Genomic DNA, 18,995 nt, shown 5'->3' on the forward strand with positions numbered 1-18,995 from the left:
GCGCTTCCGGGTTCCGGGGCGGGCCTGCCGGGGGCGGGACTTCCGGCGGGCGGGCGGGCGGCCGGCTAGGGCCGAGTTGACGCAGCGCGCGGCGGCCGGGGCGCGTGCCGGCTGCCCGGATGGCCCGGGGCGAGAGGCGACGGCGCGCTGCGGCCGCAGAGGGGGCGCGGCCGCTGGAGAGGGCGCGGGGAGCCGGCCGGCGGGATGGTAGGGCCGGCGGGGCGCGCGGCTCGGCGGGCGGCGCGGCCCTGGCCGTGGTGGTGCTGGCACTGGCCTTCGGCCTGACGGGGCGCTGGGTGCTGGCGTGGCTCCGTGTCCGCCGGGCGCTCTCACTGCACCCCGCGCCGCCCGCGCTGTCCCCCGACTCCTCCAGTCCCGCCGTGGCCCCGGAGCTCTTCTGGGGCACCTACCGCCCACACGTCTACTTTGGCATGAAGACTCGCAGCCCCAGACCACTGCTCACGGGTAACCCTGGGGCTCGCGAGTGGGGAGGACCCAGCAGTCCTGGCAGATTTAGAGGGACAGTATCTGTTGACTTACGTGGCCATTCTACTCCCTAGGACTGATGTGGGCGCAGCAGGACGCCATCTCGGGGACCCCTCCTAGGCTCAGGCACACGTGTGAACAGGGAGACGGCGTGGGTCCCTATGGCTGGGAGTTCCACGATGGCCTCACCTTCGGTCGGCAACATATCCACGATGGGGCCTTAAAGCTCACCACCGAGTTTGTCAAGAGGCCCGGGGGTCAGCACGGAGGGGATTGGAGCTGGAGAGTGACGGTAGAGCCTCAGGTCAGGGCATCAGGACCCACAGCCCAGACTTCCCCGTCCTCCCCTGTCAGCAGCAAATTCCGTAGGAAATGGAGGTTAACAGGGACACCAGCTTTGCTGACCACCTCTGTCATCTCCTAGTTCGTAAAGCAGATATCACAGTGACACTGAACTCACAGAGTAAATGAAACAGTCTATGTAGAATTGTAAAACATCTGTCTTTTCCCTGGGGAACCCTTTAGCTCAGTCCATTGGTTGTATCCACTTAGCCTCAGTATTGACAGATGTGTGTTTGCCACAGTTCTTCCTTGTAATCCCTGCTAAGGCTGATTTTCAAAAGATTGTTTTTCTAATGCTTTATTCTATTCATTGGTCATCCAGGCCTCGGGTACCTCTTCCTTCCCTTTGGTGTCCCTTTTCTTCTATGTGGTAACAGACGGCCAGGAAGTCCTACTGCCAGAGATCGGAGCCAAAGGGCAGCTGAAGTTCATCAGTGGGCACACCAGTGAACTTGGCGACTTCCGCCTTACACTTATGTCACCAACCGGTCCAGGGGATACTGTCCCTAAGCATGGCAGGTAACTGGGAAAGGGTGCAGGGTGGCACAGGGGTGGTGTAGGTGCTGACTTGGTGTGGTTCCTATGACCCCAGCCGCCATCTTCCCACCCGTGGGACTGGCAAGACATCGCTTTCCAGAGTAACGGTCCCTATTTGTCTTCTTGCTTTCAAGCTACAATGTCTTCTGGTCCTCCAACCCTGGGCTGCCACTGCTCACAGATGTGGTAAAGAGACGCCTAGACAGCTGGTTTCAGCACCGAGTCCCAGGGGCGTCTCCTGAACGCTACCTTGGCTTACCTGGATCTCTGAAGTGGGAGGACAGAGGCCCTGGTGGGCAAGGACAGTTGTTGATACAGCAGGTGACACTGAAGGCCCCTTTCTCTGTGGAGTTTGTGTTTGAGTCTGGCAGTGCCCGGACAGAAGGAAACCAAGCTTTTGGGCAGCTGGTAGGGAGCTACTTGACCCAGGCCCTGGAGAGCCATGCTTCAGCCTTTAAAGAGCGTTTTGAGAGGACCTTCCAGCTTAAGAAGAAGGGCCTGAGCTCTGAGGAGCAGGCTTTGGGTCAGGTTGCCCTCAGTGGCCTTCTTGGTGGGATTGGTTACTTCTATGGACAGGGTTTGGTGTTGCCAGACACTGGTGTGGAAGGTTCTGAACAGAAAATGGACCCTGCCCTATTTCCACCTGTCCCTCTTTTCTCTGGGGTGCCTTCCCGGTCATTCTTCCCACGAGGCTTCCTTTGGGACGAAGGCTTTCACCAGCTAGTGGTCCAGCGATGGGATCCCCACCTCACCCGTGAAGTCCTCGGCCACTGGCTAGGGCTGCTTAATGCTGATGGCTGGATTGGGCGGGAGCAGATACTGGGGGATGAGGCCCGAGCCCGAGTCCCGCCAGAATTCCTAGTGCAACGTGCAGCCCATGCCAATCCCCCAACCCTGCTCTTGCCAGTAGTCCACATGCTAGAAGGTGGTGACCCTGACGACTTGGCCTTTCTCCGCAGAGCCTTCCCCCGCCTGCATGCTTGGTTCTCTTGGCTCCATCAGAGTCAGGCAGGGCCTGTGCCATTGTCCTACCGCTGGCGGGGCAGGGACCTAGCTTTGCCTACCCTACTCAACCCCAAGACACTGCCCTCAGGCCTGGATGACTACCCCAGGGCCTCGCACCCTTCTACGGCAGAGCGGCACCTGGACCTGAGATGCTGGGTGGCACTGGGTGCCCGGGTGTTGTCACGGCTTGCAGAGCAGCTTGGGGAGGCTGAAGCTGCTGCAGAGCTGGGCCCACTGGCTGCCTCCCTAGAAGAACCTGAGAGTCTTGATGAACTGCACTGGGCTCCTGAGCTGGGGGTCTTTGCTGACTTTGGGAACCACACAAAAGCAGTGCAGCTTAAGTCTAGGCCCCCGCAGGGGCTGGTTAGGGTGGTAGGCCGGCCTCTGCCACGATTGCAGTATGTGGATGCCCTGGGCTATGTCTCTCTTTTTCCCTTGCTGCTGCAGCTACTGGACCCCAGCTCATCCCGCTTGGGGCCCCTGCTGGACGTTCTAGCTGACAGCCGCCATCTCTGGAGCCCCTTTGGGTTACGTTCACTTTCAGCCTCCAGTGTCTTTTATAAACAGCGTAATTCTGAACACGATCCACCTTACTGGCGGGGTGCCGTGTGGCTGAATACCAACTACCTAGCTTTGGGGGCACTCCACCACTATGGGCGTGTGGAGGGTCCTCACAAGGCCCAGGCTGCCAAGCTCTACCATGAACTCCGTGCCAACGTAGTGAGCAACGTATGGCGGCAGTACCAGGCTACAGGGTTTCTATGGGAACAGTACAGTGACCAGGATGGGCGGGGCATGGGCTGCCGCCCCTTCCAGGGCTGGACCAGCCTTGTCCTACTGATCATGGCTGAAGAGTACTGAAGGGACCAGAGGAAAGCTAGGCAGGCATTTGTATCTCTTGGAATATGCAGAGACAAGGTCTTAGGTTTCTGATCTCATTGCCTCAGATCTTGTAAGCTCATCTCAGGTGTCTCCTTATTGTCATCCCATACAGCTCTGGGGTGAATGTGAACTCAAGAGTTTATTTTTCTAAATAAACTGGGGGAAAAAAAACAAAAAAAAAAAAACACTTCACTGAACCCTTGCTTTTGGCAGTTTTTCCTTGGGGCTGCCTGCTATCCTCAGGTGAGGTGATAAATGGCCACTGCTTCTTCCCTTCAAACCCAGTGTTAGGGGGCATGCAGTGAGGTCTACTCTACCCGAAACCACAAGCAGCTGGTTCATGTCTCTTTAATGAGAGTAAAGGCTCCTGTGTATGTTTGGGGAGTGAGTGAAGATAGCACAGTCCTCGGTACTGCCCCTCTTTAGGGCTCCAGCCCTTTCAGGCATATGCTAGGAGGGCGGGAAGGGACCCACATGGAAGAGGGCTGCATCTGAGACCAGGGCTGTCCCTGGTGGCCAAGCAACACCCAGTGCCCTCCTGAAACTACTTATGGGATGCCCTCATGACTGGAGGCTGGCTCCAAGGGAGGGGCCTCTGGGTCTGGGTGGGTGGCGCTAGCCCTTGTCTCCTTGACTGTCTCACCTTCAGTGGAGTCAGGACAAGGGCAGAGCTCAATACCTGAGTCACCAGTCAGGCGACGGTAGCGGCAGGAGGGGGTAATGTGGACTGGGCTTAGCCCTGCCACGGGCTCAGCCTCCTGATGAGGGGGAGCACTCTGGTGGGAGGAGCCACCTACATTTGCCCCCTCCAAGTGGGCAGAGCATCTGGATTCGGAAGAGCAGCAGGTGCATTCATTGGAAGCAGTCAAGGAGTGACCCGGGGCCATAGTGTAAGGAGGTGGCGGTGTGCCTGGGTGCTGAACCACATCCTCATAGGCTGGGGGTTTGAAGGAGCTGAGGAGGCCTGCAGGAGAGAGAACATTAGGGATGATTGAAGGGCCTGAGCTGGAAGAGTGATCTCTTCTAGTAGGGGAACGAGAGCTTTGAAATGTCTGCCAGTGGAAGTGTGGGGTGGCTGAGGGTCCTGGCTTGGGGGGGGGGCTGATGGTTCTGCACCCAAGAGCCACAAGTCACTCACGAAGGTCAAGCAGTGAACCAGTAGGAACAGGGCCAGTGCTATGGCATGCTCCATGGTAAGCCAACAAGTTGATCTCCCGCTGCCGCTGCTGCTGCTGCAGCCTGAGCTTAGCTCTTCTGTGGCGGAGGGCGCAACAACAGCTAACAAGGATTAGGACCGTCCAGAGTAGCCAGAACCCTGCAGGAGGCAAGGAGGGCACATCTCAGATTACCACCCCGCCCCCATGGCGCAGGAGCGTCTGAGGGAGGGTGGGCGGGGCCTGGGACGATCCCCTTGGGGACTCACAGCAGAGCTCATAGTAGTAGGTGCAGCAGCCGGTCTCCCCGCAGCAGCGACCACTTTCGCAGAGGTAGGGCTGGGTGTTCACCCCTGGGCACAGCTCTCGAGGCTGCAGGCAAGGAGGCACTAAGAACTACGGGACGCTGCCCTAACCCTGCCCACCCCGCCGCCTGTATGCACACACAGTCCCACCCTGGAGCCAGGCTGGGAGAGCCGGCATGGGGTGCTAGGAGGAGTGTCGGAATGAATGGAGGGCTGCCGGACAGAAGACTTAGAACAGCCAGGAACCAGTGTAGAAAGTGAACACACAAAGAAGGTGATTTCAGCTCTTGGAACCCAAGACTTCTCTCACATAAGCCTGGCCCCAAGGGTGGTTTCTGGTAAGGTAATGTTTTGGAAGAAACAAAACATAATCTGACGATGGGTAGGAATTTAAGGCCACTTACAAAGCTAAAGTGTTTTCAACAACCCCCACCCCGAAAGTCTGCCTCCCAAACCCCCAAGATGGATTTTTTTCCAGCCCTGGGTCTCAGGCTCCCTAGGGTAGAGGAGAGGCAGCGTGCGACCCAGAGCAGTGCTCCCAACCAGATGGGATTGCTGTGGATGGTAAAGGATGGCATCCAGGGCGCGAGTCTGGGTTCCAGCTCGTCTCCAAATTGCTCCCTCAAGAGAAGATGCTGCCGGACTCTGTTGTGACGATAGGCACATAGAAAAACATCACAAATAACTGCTGCAAGACAGAGGGAGCCTCCCTGGGGTCTTCGCTACGCCTCTGGTGACTGGAGAGCCACTGCAGGCTTGCACTGCAGCCAGGAGATGGGGTCTACGAGGCTACAGGTAAAGTCAACTGCGTCTATGTAACAAAGTTTACACAAAGAGTAGAATGGTCATGTTCAGGAACTTCATAGTACCTTTGGCTCCGTGAGCTCCTCCCCCACCCCGGACAGGAAGTGACAAGAAAGGGGAAAGAGAAACAAATGGCTGTCGTGATAGGCTTTAGAGTGGCTGGGATACCTGCTGTTGCGGCGCCCGAAGTGCCCCCCAGGCCTCTTCGCTGCTGTTCCTGCTGCTGGCCCGAGCCATGCCTCCACCTACAGACCCCTGAAGACCACAGCCTCCTCCACCGCCAGCCGCCCCGCCCCTGCCACCTCTGCCACCACTGCCATGGTCCCTGCCCGGCCCATCTCCGCGGCTGCCACCATCACTCTGCAGCCGGAGCTCCCATCCGGGCAGAGCGCCTCCAAAGGACACAGTCGCTCAGCCCAACCAATCAGAAACGCTAGCTAACAGACTGGCCAATAGGAGAAGGGCACAGGTTTCTCCCGCTGTCCAATCCGCAGCGGCGCCTCTACCGCTCACCCAGACAACAAGAACTCACACAGACAAAGACAGGGGGAAGGTTCAACCGAGTCCCTGATTGACAGCAACAATAGCCAGTACAGACAACAGGACACGCTTTGACTTATCAGCCAATGAACGGCCGTCCAGAAGCACAAACTTCCCGCCGATTGGCTGGCTGACCTCACACCCGCAGGGCCAGAGTGGGCTGGCTCCCACCCCAGCAATTCTATACAAGCCGAGGCACCAGAAGAAATTTAATAGGGTGGAGGAGACAGCGGAAACGTGGCACGGGAGAGGCCTTAGGTGGCCAGGAGGGGGGACCCCGGGCCCTCGGGTCCACCCAGCCGTAGCTGTAGGTTGATGCGGTAGCACTGTAGGCTGCAAAGGGCTTGGCCCGTGCGGGAGCAGGCGTATCGACGAGGGTGGGGGCAGCCAGGGACCGAGCAGCGCGGAGCGGGGCCCGACGGGGCGGGCCGCTGCGCCACTGCGGCGGGTGTGGGGACGCCGGGAGGAAAGGACAGGGTGGAGCCCTGTGCCCCGCTGCTGTAGCGCACCATGGGTGCGGGGGCCGGGGCAGCCGTCCGCCCTCCGCGCCGCTCGCCCCGCGCTGCCCCACGCCCGCCTCGCCCGCTAGGAGCGGCCGTCTTAGTGAGACGCTCAATTGTCTGATTCTTGTGCTCCTCCGCCCGCCTCGCTGCCTGCAGCCTCCGCTTCCGTGCCCGCTCCTCACGCTTCAGTAGCATCTCCTCCGTGAGGGCAGGGGCTGGGCATCCCCCAGCCACCGGCAAAGGCAGGGTAGGGGATGGCTGACTCCGCGCCTTCTGGAGTAGGGCTCGCTGGGGAGAGACAGAGAGGGAGTCTGAGAACCTAAGGGCACGAACCCCAAGTACAGGGATTGGAAAGATGGGAAGGGAAGGCGGGATCGTGAGAATCATCGTCTTTGGGCATTTCCCCCTTCTTTTCGTTTGTTTTTTGGAGAACTTCTGGAACTCACTAGGTAAACTAGGCTAGCCTCGAACTCAGATCCTCTTGCCTTTCTCTCCCAGGTACTGGGATTAAAGGCATGTGCCACTATGCCTGCCTTTGGGAATCCTTAATACTACTTGCCCCTCGCAAGCCTCCTGACCGTCACTCAGCTTCAAAGGGGAAAACAAAAGTATTGTTGTCGCCTGCCTGGCCCACGTGCCTAAACTGAAGCATCCTTGTGTAGACTTCTGTTGTTTTATAACCTATCAGACAGCATCAATGGGATTTGGCTCAAACCAAAAAGAATTACCCTGGATTCCTTTTTTCTCCAGTCATCTCCCAGGAAATAGCTGCTCCTAAAACATACCCAGGATTTGGTGGGGTTTTCTTCATTCTTTACTACTTTCCTCTTGACTCAAGTCATTACCATCTTGCCTGTTCTCCACATTTCATGCCCCTTTCCCAACTGACTGATTGCTGAGATAGAGTATTCCTGGATTGCTGGGAACTTGTAACCACCCTCCTGTCTTTCAAGCTCTGGGATACAGGCATGCACCACCATAGCCTGAGCTTCAGCAGCTTCCTACAGGAATCTCTTCCCTACTCCATATAATCGCCAGAGTGATTACTGAAAAATTAAGTCAGTTATGTCGATTGCCTGCATACGCCTCACTGGTGGCTCAGTCATATTTTCCTCTGACTCCCATGCCTGTGGACTCTATGTCATTGGCCTCTTTGAGAAGCTCTTCTGGTGCTGGAAATGTCATCTCAAAGAAATGACATTTCTTGGTTGGAAAGAGCGCTCAGCAGTGAAGAGCACTGGCTGCTCCTGCAGAGGTCTCTGGTTCAGCTCCCTGCACTTACACAGCAGCTCACAACTGTCTGTAAATCTAGCTCCAGGGCTTCTGGTGACCTCTGACCTCCATGGGCAGCAAGCACACACTCATACACATAAAATAAAAATTAGCTTTAGAACAAAAGCAAAAACTAATAAGCCATTCCCCACAACTAATGTTTCTGTCTTGCCAATTTCTATTTCATCATTCCTATTTTCTGTAGTTTTAAGAAAATTGTGAACTGAACTGGGTGTGGAGGTACACACCTGTAATCCCAGCACTCAGGGAGGCGGAGGCAGAAGCAGGAGGCTCTCTGTGAGTCTGAGGCCAGCTTGGTCTACAAAGTGAGTCCAAGACAGCCAGGGCTACACAGAGAAACCCTGACTCAGAAAAAAAAAAAAATATATGAGCTGTGTGTGATGATACACACCTTTAATTCCAGCATTCGGAGGGAAAGGCAAGCAAATCTGTGTGTCAGGCCAGTCATGACTAAATTGTAAGACCCCCAATTCAAAAAAGAAAAAACAAATCATAAAATCACTTACTGTTGCTCAGCACATGAGCGGCAGCCCTATCTTTCCTTTTCCCACTAATATTCCCCTTGGCTAGCAAACAGCCAGTCCTCCCAGGCGTCTGCTGACTGAATAAAGACTGAGCTGACTGACCTGCCTTGCAGTGAGCAGCCTCTCGTTGATCTCCTTCTTGAGGTCTCCATTGTCATCCAGCTCCCCCTTCTCCAGGGCATCTAGCCACCTCTGCTCCTCCTCCTCTTCCTGGCCCTCCAGATCCCCTGGCAGGCCCCGAAGCGGGGAGGGGGACAGGTTACTATCTTCATCTGGGTAGGAAAGTTGAAGAAAAGTAGAACACTGATTTAGCAAAGCTGCCCTGGGACACTGACAATTCTCAGAACCCACCTCCTTCCGTTTCTGGGTATAAATGAGGAACCCGGTTTTCCCCCCTCCAGGCTCTTCTCACCCAGCCAGGCTCGGTACTGCTCGAGAGGCACTCCTTCCATAGGCTCGTCTTCATTATCCACTACCATCAGGGGAGAAGGTGATCGTGGCCCCTCAGGGATCACAGTGAAGGTAGGGACACTGCAGAGAAGGAACACTACTCTAAAGTCAACAAGTGGCTCTGTCCTGCTCTGGAGCTACAGACAGCTTTCCCGACCGGCTTGGATTCCTGCCGCCTTAACCTAGACCCTGAAGCCAACGTTCGTTCTCTATTTTCTAGAAAGCCCAGCCACCTGCTGCTGAATCTTCCCGAGATACTAGACCTCACCTCTTGGTGCCCAGGACCTGGCCACCCAGCTTGATTTTAAGTTTAAGCTGGGGCTTGGCAGGAGCCGGCTGGGTCGGTCCAGTCTCTTCTTCCTGGTGATGCTTCTTCTTGTGTTTCTTTTTGTGTTTCTTGTGTTTTTTCTTGTGTACTCCGTGGCCGTGGGCACCAGCCAGGCTCAGCTCCAGCGCTTCTCCTGCAGAAGGAGAGCCTGTCAGAGGCGGTCCATCAGTGGCAGGGGAAGACTGGATAGCCTAACAACTCTACCGAGCCCAACTCTACCCACGTTATTAGCTGTTACCATAACAACCCCACCGCCTCGCTCCTTCCCACCTGTGGCGAGCTGACCTGGCTCCGGAGTGAGAGTGACTCCTTTCCAAAGATCACCTAAATTAGAGCCACCCTCGCTCACCTGGCTCGGGGGCCTCCATAGCCCCAGAGGTGCTCCCGCGCCGCCACAGCTTGTTCATGGGGTCCTGCAAAGGAAGAGGACTGGAATCGGTCGGGACACAGGCCGACATGCCTTTTCCGCCCCGCGGAAGAACGGAATCCAGCAAAATAACTGGCTACTTCCGGTACCTGGCAACCATGTTTGTGCGTGGCACGCTTTGGAGCCAAAAATACTCCGGTAAGAAACAAGGTCCATTCCGAATAAAAGTTCCGGCATTGCTAGGTGCCGTTCTGTCAGGCCAGCCTGAAAAGCAGGACCACGAAGCCGGGCAGGGCGGCGCAGGCTTTAAACCCAGCGCTAGGGACGCAGAGGCAGGTGGATCGCCAGGAGTGCGAGGCCAGCCTGGGCTGCAAAGCGAGTCCAGGACAGCCACGGCTACCCAGACGGAATCCAGTCTGAAAAAAAAAAAAAAAAAAGAGGGTCGGGAGTTCGAGGCCAGCTTTAATGCCATCCTGTTCTCAAAACAAAAGTAAGCCTGAAAAGGTAACAAAAAACTTAAGTCTTTCCCTTAACTTGGGCTCCCCATATAAATTCCAGACCTGTTTTCTACCCCCGGACGCGCACAGTTACATTGTAAAGAACCCCACGCAGTTACATTGTAAAAAGTACGGGAGTCCCTCTAATGAAACATCTAAATAAATTTGCTACATCCCTGAACTGTGGCATTAGGAAGCTAGTTAACATTAATGAAAGCAGACCCAGAAGTGTAAGAAACTGGTGAGAGAAATTGCTCGGGCACCTAGGGAAACAAGGGAGGAGGGAGACCTTGTTTTGTTTTGTTGTTTAAGAAGTGGTCTCACGGTGCTGGAGAGATGGCTCAGATGTTGAGAGCACTGTCTGGTCTTCCAGAGGTCCTGAGTTCAGTTCCCAGCAATCACATGGTGGCTCACAACTATCTATTCTGCGATCTGATGCCCTCTTCTGTCATGCAGGGATACATAAAGATAGAGTACTCATATGTAAAATAAATAAATTAATTAAAAAAAAAAGAGTGATAAAAAACAGAAGTGGTCTCACGGGGCATCCCAGGTTGGGTTGGTACTCTTTATGTAACCCAGATTGGGGTCAAATTCAAGAACTTTCTACTTTGGCCTTCCAAGTGCTGGGATTACAGGCATTAAAAGCCAAGCTTTGCTGACATTTTTTATACATCCTCCCACCCGTTGAATTTTGTATAAATTACAAACTACGTGAATGTTTTTCTTTCTGTTCTAGCCATGCAAAATGTTTAAAACAGCAAAGAGTTGAATATGCCAATAAAAATAGCCCCCCCCCCTTTCACCCTTCAAGACAGGGTTTCTTTGTGTAGCCTTGTAGTTCTGGATTCACTTATAGACCAGGCTGGCCTCAAACTCACAGAGATCTGCCTGCCTCTGCCTCCCGAGTGCTAGGATTACAAGTGTGCACCACCACGCCCAGCAAAAGAAGCAGTGAGTTTGAGACAAGCCTGGGGGGGGGGGGGATTTAGCTCAATGGTAGGGCACTTGCCTAGCAAGCTCATAGGCCCTGGGTTCGGTCCTCAGCTCTGGAAAGGGAGAGAGAGAAAAGAGAGAGAAACTAGTCTGGTGTACCAAGTGAGTCCAGGAAAGCCAAGGCTACACAGAGAAACCCTGTTTGGAAAAAAAAATTAAAAAATAGAAAAAAAGGAAAACATTGAGGAATATACAACATTCCATTAATGTTGATTATCTTTAGAAGTTAGAGTTAAGGTTCTTTTACTGTCTAGATTTGAATTTATACTGTAGACCAGGCTGGCCTCAAACTCAGAGGTTCACCTGAGTGAACCTCTGCCTCCTGCTTGCTGGGATTCAAAGTGTGCACCACCACACCTGGCCTAATTTATTTACATTTTTAGACAAGATCTCATCTATTTCAGGCTGGCTTCAACCTTGCAGTATAGCTAAGGTTGGCTTTGAATTCTTGTGTCTACTGCCTAGACCTCCCAAGGCAGCAATTACAGATATGCAATACCACACTGGGTTTCATGCAGTGCTGGGGATGGAGCCTGTGCTCCCCGTGAGCAGGACAGGCTCGTGCCTACCAGCATTCCCAGCCAGTTTTTATTTTGTTTTCAGTTTCCTGGGCATGCCAGGGGCAGTGGGCTGGGTAGGGTGATGCCTGCGTGTTAGAAGACTAACTTAGGAAGGCCTTTCTAGGACATACCGGGGTGTTTAACCCATGGCTGTTCTGCAAGGAAGGTGCTGTTATTTCTATCCTAAAAATAAGAAAACGGAGGCTCAGGGAGACACACGGGGAGAAGCAGAGAAAGCACAGTGGAAGCTTCCTGACTCTAGTCTGGGCTGTTTCCTCTGTACCCTGAGGTCCAAAGGGAGGAAGTAAATGAAAATTAGCTTGGGTTTGGTTGTTGTTGTTTTGTTTTGTTGCCTTGTTTAGTGTGGTGGAAATTTACAGGCTAAGGAATTTTGCCTTTTGAAGGAATTCTTAAGCCTTGTTTTACAGTTTTGTGAAAAAAATAAAATAAAATTCTGGTGTTGTTCGAATAGGAGTAGCCCCCATGAATGCTTACAAAGGAGTGGAACTTTTTCTTTTTCTTTTTATTTTGTTTTCCAAGACAGGATTTCTCTGTGGAATAGCCCTGGCTTGTCCTGGACTCAGGCCTCCGCCACCCCCACTCCCTTCAGGCGTGGAACTTTTTGAAAGGATTAAAAGAACAAGGGGCCTGTAATCTCAGCACTCGGGGAGGGAGAGGCAGGCAGATCTCCCAAACCATGCCTGCTGATTGCCAACTTAATTCCAGCTGTGACGATGAGCCAAATGATGGACTACACCTCTGAAACTTTAAGCAAGCCCCAAATTAAATACTTTCCTTAATAAGAGTTGCCTTGCTCATGGTGTCTCTTCACAGCAATAGGATGGTGAGTAAGATACATAGAAAAATAGTGCAAGAACAGTAAAAAGAGCTCTCTTGCCAATTGAAACCAGATTCTGTAGCTGTTGACATTGACCCATAGTCTAGCCAGGAACATTGGCTGCAACTCCAGTACTTGGGAGGTCCAACAAGAGGATCACTAGTTCATTTAGAGGCCAGACACTGAGTCAACAAACAGGCTAGGTGGTTAGATGGTTGGTTCAGTGGTTAAGAAGGATGAATTGCTCTTCCAGAGAAACAGAGTTAGAATCCCAGAACCCACATGGGGGTTAACAGCCATCTGTAGTTCCAGGGGGTCTGATGTCCTGTTCTGACCTCCTCAAACTCTGCATGCACACGGTACACAAACACACATGAAGGCAAAACACCTATACCACAAAGCAAAGTAAAAGGTTAAAAAAAATGATAAAACAAGCAAACGAACAGAAAACCAGGCCAGGCATGTGCCTGTAATCCCAGAACTCAGAAGACAGAGGCAAGAGGACTGGACAAGTTCAAGGCCAGCATGGTCTACATGGCAAAATCCTGTCTCAAAAATCAAAGCAAGCAGACAAAAGATAACATTTCCTCATATTTATTGCCACTATTATTAATTTTTTAAATGTATACAATGTTCTGTGTGCATGTACACCTGCATACCAGAAGAGGGCACCAGATCTCATAGGTGCTTATGAGCCACCATGTGATTGCTGGAAATTGAACTCAGGACCTCTAGAAGAGCAGCCAGTGCTCTAAACCTCTGAGCCGTCTCTCTATCCCCCTATTATTACTCCTTTTCTGACCAGTTTGAGAACAAATTGCAGGCCCTATTACTATCATCCAGTCTAGAGGCCATGGTATCTCTTCACAGCAATAAAACCCAAACTAAGACAGTGAAGGAGATTGCTATTATGTACATGATGATGGACGCCTTGAGGGGAAAGTCAGGCTCCTCAGTTTCCTCCTCACCTTGTCATTTGTGACTTGACAATATTGAGTATAGTCTTAGACGCAGGATGTCCTCCAGCCTGGATCTATACAGTGTTTCCCAGGATTAGAAATTCTTGGTGGGAACACCTCTCTCTCTTTTTCTCCCTCCCCCCACAAACACACACACACACACACACACACACACTTGTCTCTATGTACATTAATGTGGAGGTCAAAGGCTTTGGATCCCTATGGAACTGGAGCTCCAGGCAGTTGTGAGCCACCAGATGTGGGCACCAGCAACTGAATTCAGGTCCTCTGGAAGAGCAATACCCACTCTCAACAGCCAAGCCACCGGTCCAGCCCTCTGCTGTGTTTTGAGTGTATTTCGTCAGAAGTAACATCTTCCCATCTTAACAGTGACGCTGGCTTTGATCAACCTCGTCCAGACGGTGTCTACTGGCTTCTTTCACTGCCTGCCGCTTGTCATGAGCTTGCTAATTTCAACATCACAGCATTTGTCTTTGGAAATACAAACATTTTCTGGGGAACTACTATGAAGAGATTGATTACTCTTCAATTCATTAACCTCAGAGCCTGGTTTCCACTGATGTTCTACTCGCCCGGCTCTACCCAGCATTATCTATTGATGACTATTGTGTAATCAGTCCTCATAATTTTCAAATGGTGATCTATTTTTAAAACATTAATTATTGGGGAATTTTATACAATATATTTTGATCATGCTTACCCTTAACTCCTCTCCTTAATTTCTCCAAAATCCACCCCTCATCCTCACATCTCCCTCAACTTTGTGTCTCTCTTTTTATGCATATAACCCATCAACTTCAATTGGCATATCAAGTCCTGGGAGTGGGGCTGTCCGCCAAGAGTGGACAACCTGCTAGAGCCTTGAAGAAAACTGCCATCAACTGCCATCGCCCCTCAGTTATGGTAGGGGTTCACAAACCCCTCCCGCTCTGCTCCACACCGGAGCGCTGACTGGACGATGTTGTGCAGGCAGCCACAGCAGCCGTGAGTTCATGAGTTCAATCAGTGGTTCCGTCTTGTCCAGAAGACACTTCCATGCCAGTCCTCCATGACATTTGGTTCTTACAATCTCCGTGCACCCCTTCTGTGATGGTTCTTGAGCCTTGGTGGGGGGCTGATGTAGGTGAAGATGACGTAGATTTTATTACTGCAGTTACATCATGCATTAGTTAGGATGCTAATGTAAAGAAGAACCCAGAATGGAGGATGAATTTGCGCTCTCCCAAGTGCTGGAATTACAGGCATATGCCCACAGGCCTGCCTTCTATTTATTTCCATACATATTTGTCTATATTAGTTTAGATTCTCAGTTCAAGCAATGAGTTTTAAATTTTTATTACAAGGGGATGGAGAGATGGCTCTATGGTTAAGAGCACTGGCTGCTCTTCCAGAGGACCTGGGTTCAATTCCCAGCACCTACACAGCAGCTCACAATTGTCTGTAGCTCCAGCTCCAGGGGATGCAACACCCTCACACAGACATACATTCAGGCAGAGCACCAATGCACATAAAATTAAAATACATAAATTATACTAAGTAAAATTTTAGTACAAGACAGGTGTGGTGGCAGAGGTCTTTGATCCCGGCACTCTGGAGGCAGAGGCACTGGGCTCTCTATGAGTTCAAGGCCAGCCTGGTCCACATATCAGGTTCCAAGACTACATAGGGAGACCCTGTGTCAAAACAACAACAGAAAATTACATTTATATATTTATTTTGGGGGGAAGATGTTCCATAGTGCATGTGCTGAATATTTTTGTGTCAACTTGACAGAAGCTAGAAAGGAGGGAACCTCAAATGAGAAAATGCCTTTATAAGATCTGACTGTGGGGCATTTTTAAATTAATGATTGATGTGGGAGATCCTAGCCCATTGTGTGTGGTGCCACATCTGGGCTGGTGGTCCTGGGTTCTAAAAGAAAGCAGACTGAGCAAGCCATGTTGAGCAAGCCAGTAAGCAGCACCCCTCTATGGCCCCTGCATCAGCTCCTGCCTCCAGGTTCCTGCCCTGTTTGTTGTGGAAGTGTAGGCTAAATAAGCCCTTTTGTGGGGGAAAGGGGTACTTAAACTCGCTTTTTGGTCGTGGTGTTTCATCACAGCAATTGAAACCCAGGCTCAGACAGTGCATGTGTGGAGGTCAGAGAACAATTTGCAGCAATCAGTTCTCTCCTTCCGCCATGTACATCCTGGATCAAACTCCTGTCCTCAGGATTGTGAAAAGAGCCTCTACTGAACCATCTCGCTGCTCCTGGGCACGGTTTTTGTTCGTTTGTGTGTTTGTTGGTTTGTTTTTGTTTTGCTACCAGATGTTCTAGGCTCAGCCTGGACTCTCCCAGGCTGGCTCTGGACAGCAGGGACATGTGGCTGAGGTTGCACCAGGCCCCATGGAAGCCAAGAACTGCTCCATCTGGCACCGCCACCCATCCTCAGGGGCTGCAGCTGCAGTGAATCTACCCTGAACTCTGGCTGGGGCTCGCCTGCACTCCAAGATTCAAAGTCCGGTCGGGAACACTCCGTTTTCTCCTGGTCTCTGAAGGAGTGTGTGGGCCAAGACGGCACATGCTCTTCAGTCGCCCTAAAGGAGCTACAGCGCTCGCTCACTACCAGCAGGCTCCCGAGGGTGACGGTGTGAAAGTAGGAAGGTGATCTGAGTCTTCTGTGGCTCACAATCCCTTCTCCAAATAATGGGACACACTAGGGAAGTGAGGCACACTGAGCCAACAGTGTTCTGGTAAATGTTTAACAAAAACTGCTTGGTGTGGGGGGAAAAAATCAGCCCTAATCTACAGTGTCCACCTAGTCTGTTACATAAATACTCTCACTGAGGCCCATTCAAACAGAAAGGTCACTAAACACACACCGGGCAGTGATATGCAAATCTCATACCAGAATGTAACATTTTTACTCTGCAGACAGAAAGAGCAATCACCTGAGGAGATAAGAGCAAAAAGACCAGGAAGTAAAGAGTGTTTGACATTGGTCGTCTTTGCCCTATTATTTATTTATTTATTTGGGTTTTTCAAGCCATAGTTTCTCTGTGTAGCCCTGGCTGTCCTGGAATTCACTCTGTAAACCAGGTCGATCTCAAACTCAGAGATCCACCTGCCTCTGCCTCCTGAATGCTGAGATGAAAGGCGTGAGCCACTACTGCCTGGCTCATCTTTGCTTTAGTTTTGACAAAAACCCTCTGCTTCACACAAAAAGCCTCCAAGTGTTAACTCCTGAGATGTCACTGCTTTCCTGTGTCACTCCTTTCCGTACGCCCTCACTCTGAGGCATGTAAGAGCTCAGATAGGGCTTGAGCTCAACGTTCTCTCCAGGAATCTGTTTCTTTAGGTCTCGCCTGCGTCTCAGAGCGTGTCGTGTGTCCCACCCTGCAGAGATGCTGAGAGCAGGTGAGAGTCTCCAGCACCTGCTACGGCCTTCAGATCCAGAGTGGAATAACACATTCCAGGTCAAATTTCTTTCTTTTTTTAATTTATTTTTATTTTTATTGGTGTTTTTTTCTATAGGTCTTGTGAGGGTGTCGGATCCTGGAGTTACAGGCAGTTGTGAGCTGCCGTGTGGGTGCTGGGAATTGAACCTGGATCCTCTGGAAAATGCAGCTAGTGCACTCAATCCCTAAACCATCTTTCCAGCCTCACCCCACACTCCCCCCCCCCCCCCGCCCAGGTCAAATTTCATCTGGAAAAATGGGTTCTGTGCATGGAAATAAACTTTTGAGCTTTTGTTTGCTTGTTTAAGTCAGGGTCTCACTATCTAGTTCTGGCTAGAACTCACTAGGCATTCTCAGACTCACAGAGATCCTCCTGCCTCTGCCACAGCCCCCGGCTGGGAATGAACCTCACGAGTTCTTTATGGTACTAGGGATTGAATTTAGGGTCTTGTACCTGCTGCTGAATTACATCCTGTTCCAGTTAATATTTATCTTGACGAATGATTTTTGTAAAATATTTATTCTCGCTCTCTGTGTATGTGTGAGAGAGAGAGAGAGTGTGCAGGGGCCTGAGGAGTCCCAGAGCATTGCATGCCTCTAGAGCTGGAGTGATGTGCAGGTGCGAGCCTCCTGACTGGATGCTGGGAGCTGAACTCAGGGTCTCTGGAAGGGGAGCATGCACTCCTAACTGCTGGGCCACTGCTCATATCCATATCCCCCTCCCTTTTTGAGAAGAGGTCTCACTGGGTAGTACTGGTTAACTTTAAACTCCAAGCAATCCTCCTGCCTCAGCCTCAACAGTGCTGGCCTTGCTAGTGAGCATGGCTGCTCCTGATGGGCAATGAGCTGTTTTAGTCCAATGAGACTGCTAAACAAGGCATTTAGATCAGTGTGCTTCTTTCCTTCAACTGATGCTTATTGAGCACTTGTGATGCATAGGGGAAAAGAAAGGGACAAGACAGACTGCCCCTCTGGAAAGCTGACACATGAGACAGTGATAGTGGACATGTGGAGTGGAGGGATTCAGACATGCCTTTCTTTCTTTTCCCTCATGCATCACTTGGGTTTATATCAAGTATCATAGTTGTGTGTGTTGGATGAGGATGAACAAGCTCTGCCTCCTTTCAATCCCTCACATAGTGGTAGCACCCGAAACATCCTTTGAGGAACCTCTCTGTTGGAGGAATGGCAGTCTGTGCCTCCCAGGAACACCTCTCCCTCCCCCTCTCTCCTTTCCAGCTGACTGGGTTCTAGTTGCTGTCTAGGAGTGCACAAGTGACTCAGGTGTGACCAGCAGAAGCCTCAAGCAACGAATCTTCCTATTCTCTTCTGTTGAATTGAAGTCTGAAAAGGTGAAGTCCCAGAATCTGGGACAGCAATCTTGTGTTGTTGAGGCTAAGATCAGCATGAAGGGAAATAGAGCAGTGGGTGTATGAAGCCACAGCTAAAGCGTGACCCTGGATTTATCAGGTGGAGAAGCCAGTGCTCTCAAAGTGGCTTTGCTGAGGTGACTTTAAGTCCACTTTCTAAAGGACTATGGAGTCATTTGTCGCAGCGCTTGGGAGTTGGCTTCCCTTCGGGCTGGCTTCTGTTCTGCTCCACCCTGTCTCGAAGGCTGCCCGGCCAGTTCTGAAGGCTCCGGAGACCCTATGAGGGTGCAGTTAGCCGGCCCTCTGCCATTGCCTTCATGTCGCTGAGCTCCGGTGGGAAGGGGACAGAGCCCTGCTCCCGTAGGGCAGGGAGAGAGGAAGGGGGCTCTGCTGCCCAGCAAGAAAAGCGGCCGGCTCCTTCAGGACGCTCTGAAGACCCCGGTGACTGGAGCTGCTTGCATCTGAGCGCCTGCTCCTCCGTCTTCTCAGGTCTGCTTACACTGCCTCCCCTGGCACAGCGTCACGTTCACTCCCAAGGACAGTTTTCATAGCACGGTTCTGTGGTCCAATAGGGAAGCTGGTGGATTTTCAAGACCCTCTGAAGCCCTATTTATGAATCGAGGCCACTGTGGATGGGCAGGGGAACCTAAATGGGAGAGAGATACGTACGAGTAGAGAGATACATGTAGGAAGTTGTAGCTTAAGAGGTGAGACTTGGGCGGCCCCAAGTCAGGCTAGAACCAGAAAGAAATGAGCTTTCCGTGTGACTAAGGTGTTTTCTGAGCTCCAGGACTCCCGT

At 51.8% G+C, this 18,995-nt stretch overlaps 3 protein-coding genes across 6 annotated transcripts; 1 reads left to right on the forward strand and 2 right to left on the reverse strand.

Annotated features, from left to right (window-relative positions):
- The first annotated feature begins 60 nt into the window (after window positions 1–60).
- On the forward strand, window positions 61–3,449 carry Mogs (mannosyl-oligosaccharide glucosidase). Its single transcript, XM_055596370.1, has 4 exons — window positions 61–465; window positions 561–790; window positions 1,151–1,347; window positions 1,500–3,449. Exons 1-4 carry the CDS (start codon window positions 120–122, stop codon window positions 3,229–3,231), a joined length of 2,505 nt encoding a protein of 834 aa, XP_055452345.1. The 5' UTR covers window positions 61–119; the 3' UTR covers window positions 3,232–3,449.
- A 135-nt stretch (window positions 3,450–3,584) lies between these two features.
- Wbp1 (WW domain binding protein 1) lies at window positions 3,585–5,910 on the reverse strand. Of its 3 annotated transcripts, none has more exons than XM_055596375.1 (5): window positions 5,684–5,910; window positions 5,255–5,356; window positions 4,676–4,778; window positions 4,391–4,567; window positions 3,585–4,216 (listed from the first exon to the last, which is right to left on the reverse strand). In XM_055596375.1, exons 1-5 carry the CDS (start codon window positions 5,750–5,752, stop codon window positions 3,801–3,803), a joined length of 867 nt encoding a protein of 288 aa, XP_055452350.1. In that variant the 5' UTR covers window positions 5,753–5,910; the 3' UTR covers window positions 3,585–3,800. The 3 variants fall into 3 exon arrangements, with proteins under 3 accessions (XP_055452350.1, XP_055452349.1, XP_055452351.1); XM_055596374.1 differs by having other exon boundaries at window positions 5,255–5,522; window positions 5,684–5,762; XM_055596376.1 differs by lacking the exon at window positions 5,255–5,356.
- A 339-nt stretch (window positions 5,911–6,249) lies between these two features.
- On the reverse strand, window positions 6,250–9,661 carry Ino80b (INO80 complex subunit B). 2 transcript variants are annotated; one of them, XM_055596372.1, is made up of 5 exons: window positions 9,503–9,661; window positions 9,094–9,286; window positions 8,788–8,906; window positions 8,478–8,647; window positions 6,250–6,846 (listed from the first exon to the last, which is right to left on the reverse strand). In XM_055596372.1, the coding sequence occupies exons 1-5, from the start codon at window positions 9,609–9,611 to the stop codon at window positions 6,310–6,312; spliced, it is 1,128 nt and encodes a 375-aa protein (XP_055452347.1). In that variant the 5' UTR covers window positions 9,612–9,661; the 3' UTR covers window positions 6,250–6,309. The 2 variants fall into 2 exon arrangements, with proteins under 2 accessions (XP_055452347.1, XP_055452346.1); XM_055596371.1 differs by having other exon boundaries at window positions 9,094–9,301.
- Window positions 9,662–18,995: the final 9,334 nt, after the last annotated feature.

The sequence above is a fragment of the Psammomys obesus genome, unplaced genomic scaffold (assembly GCF_907164565.1).
Source record: "Psammomys obesus unplaced genomic scaffold, mPsaObe1.curated_primary_1811, whole genome shotgun sequence".
NCBI classification, from domain to species: Eukaryota; Metazoa; Chordata; class Mammalia; order Rodentia; family Muridae; genus Psammomys; species Psammomys obesus.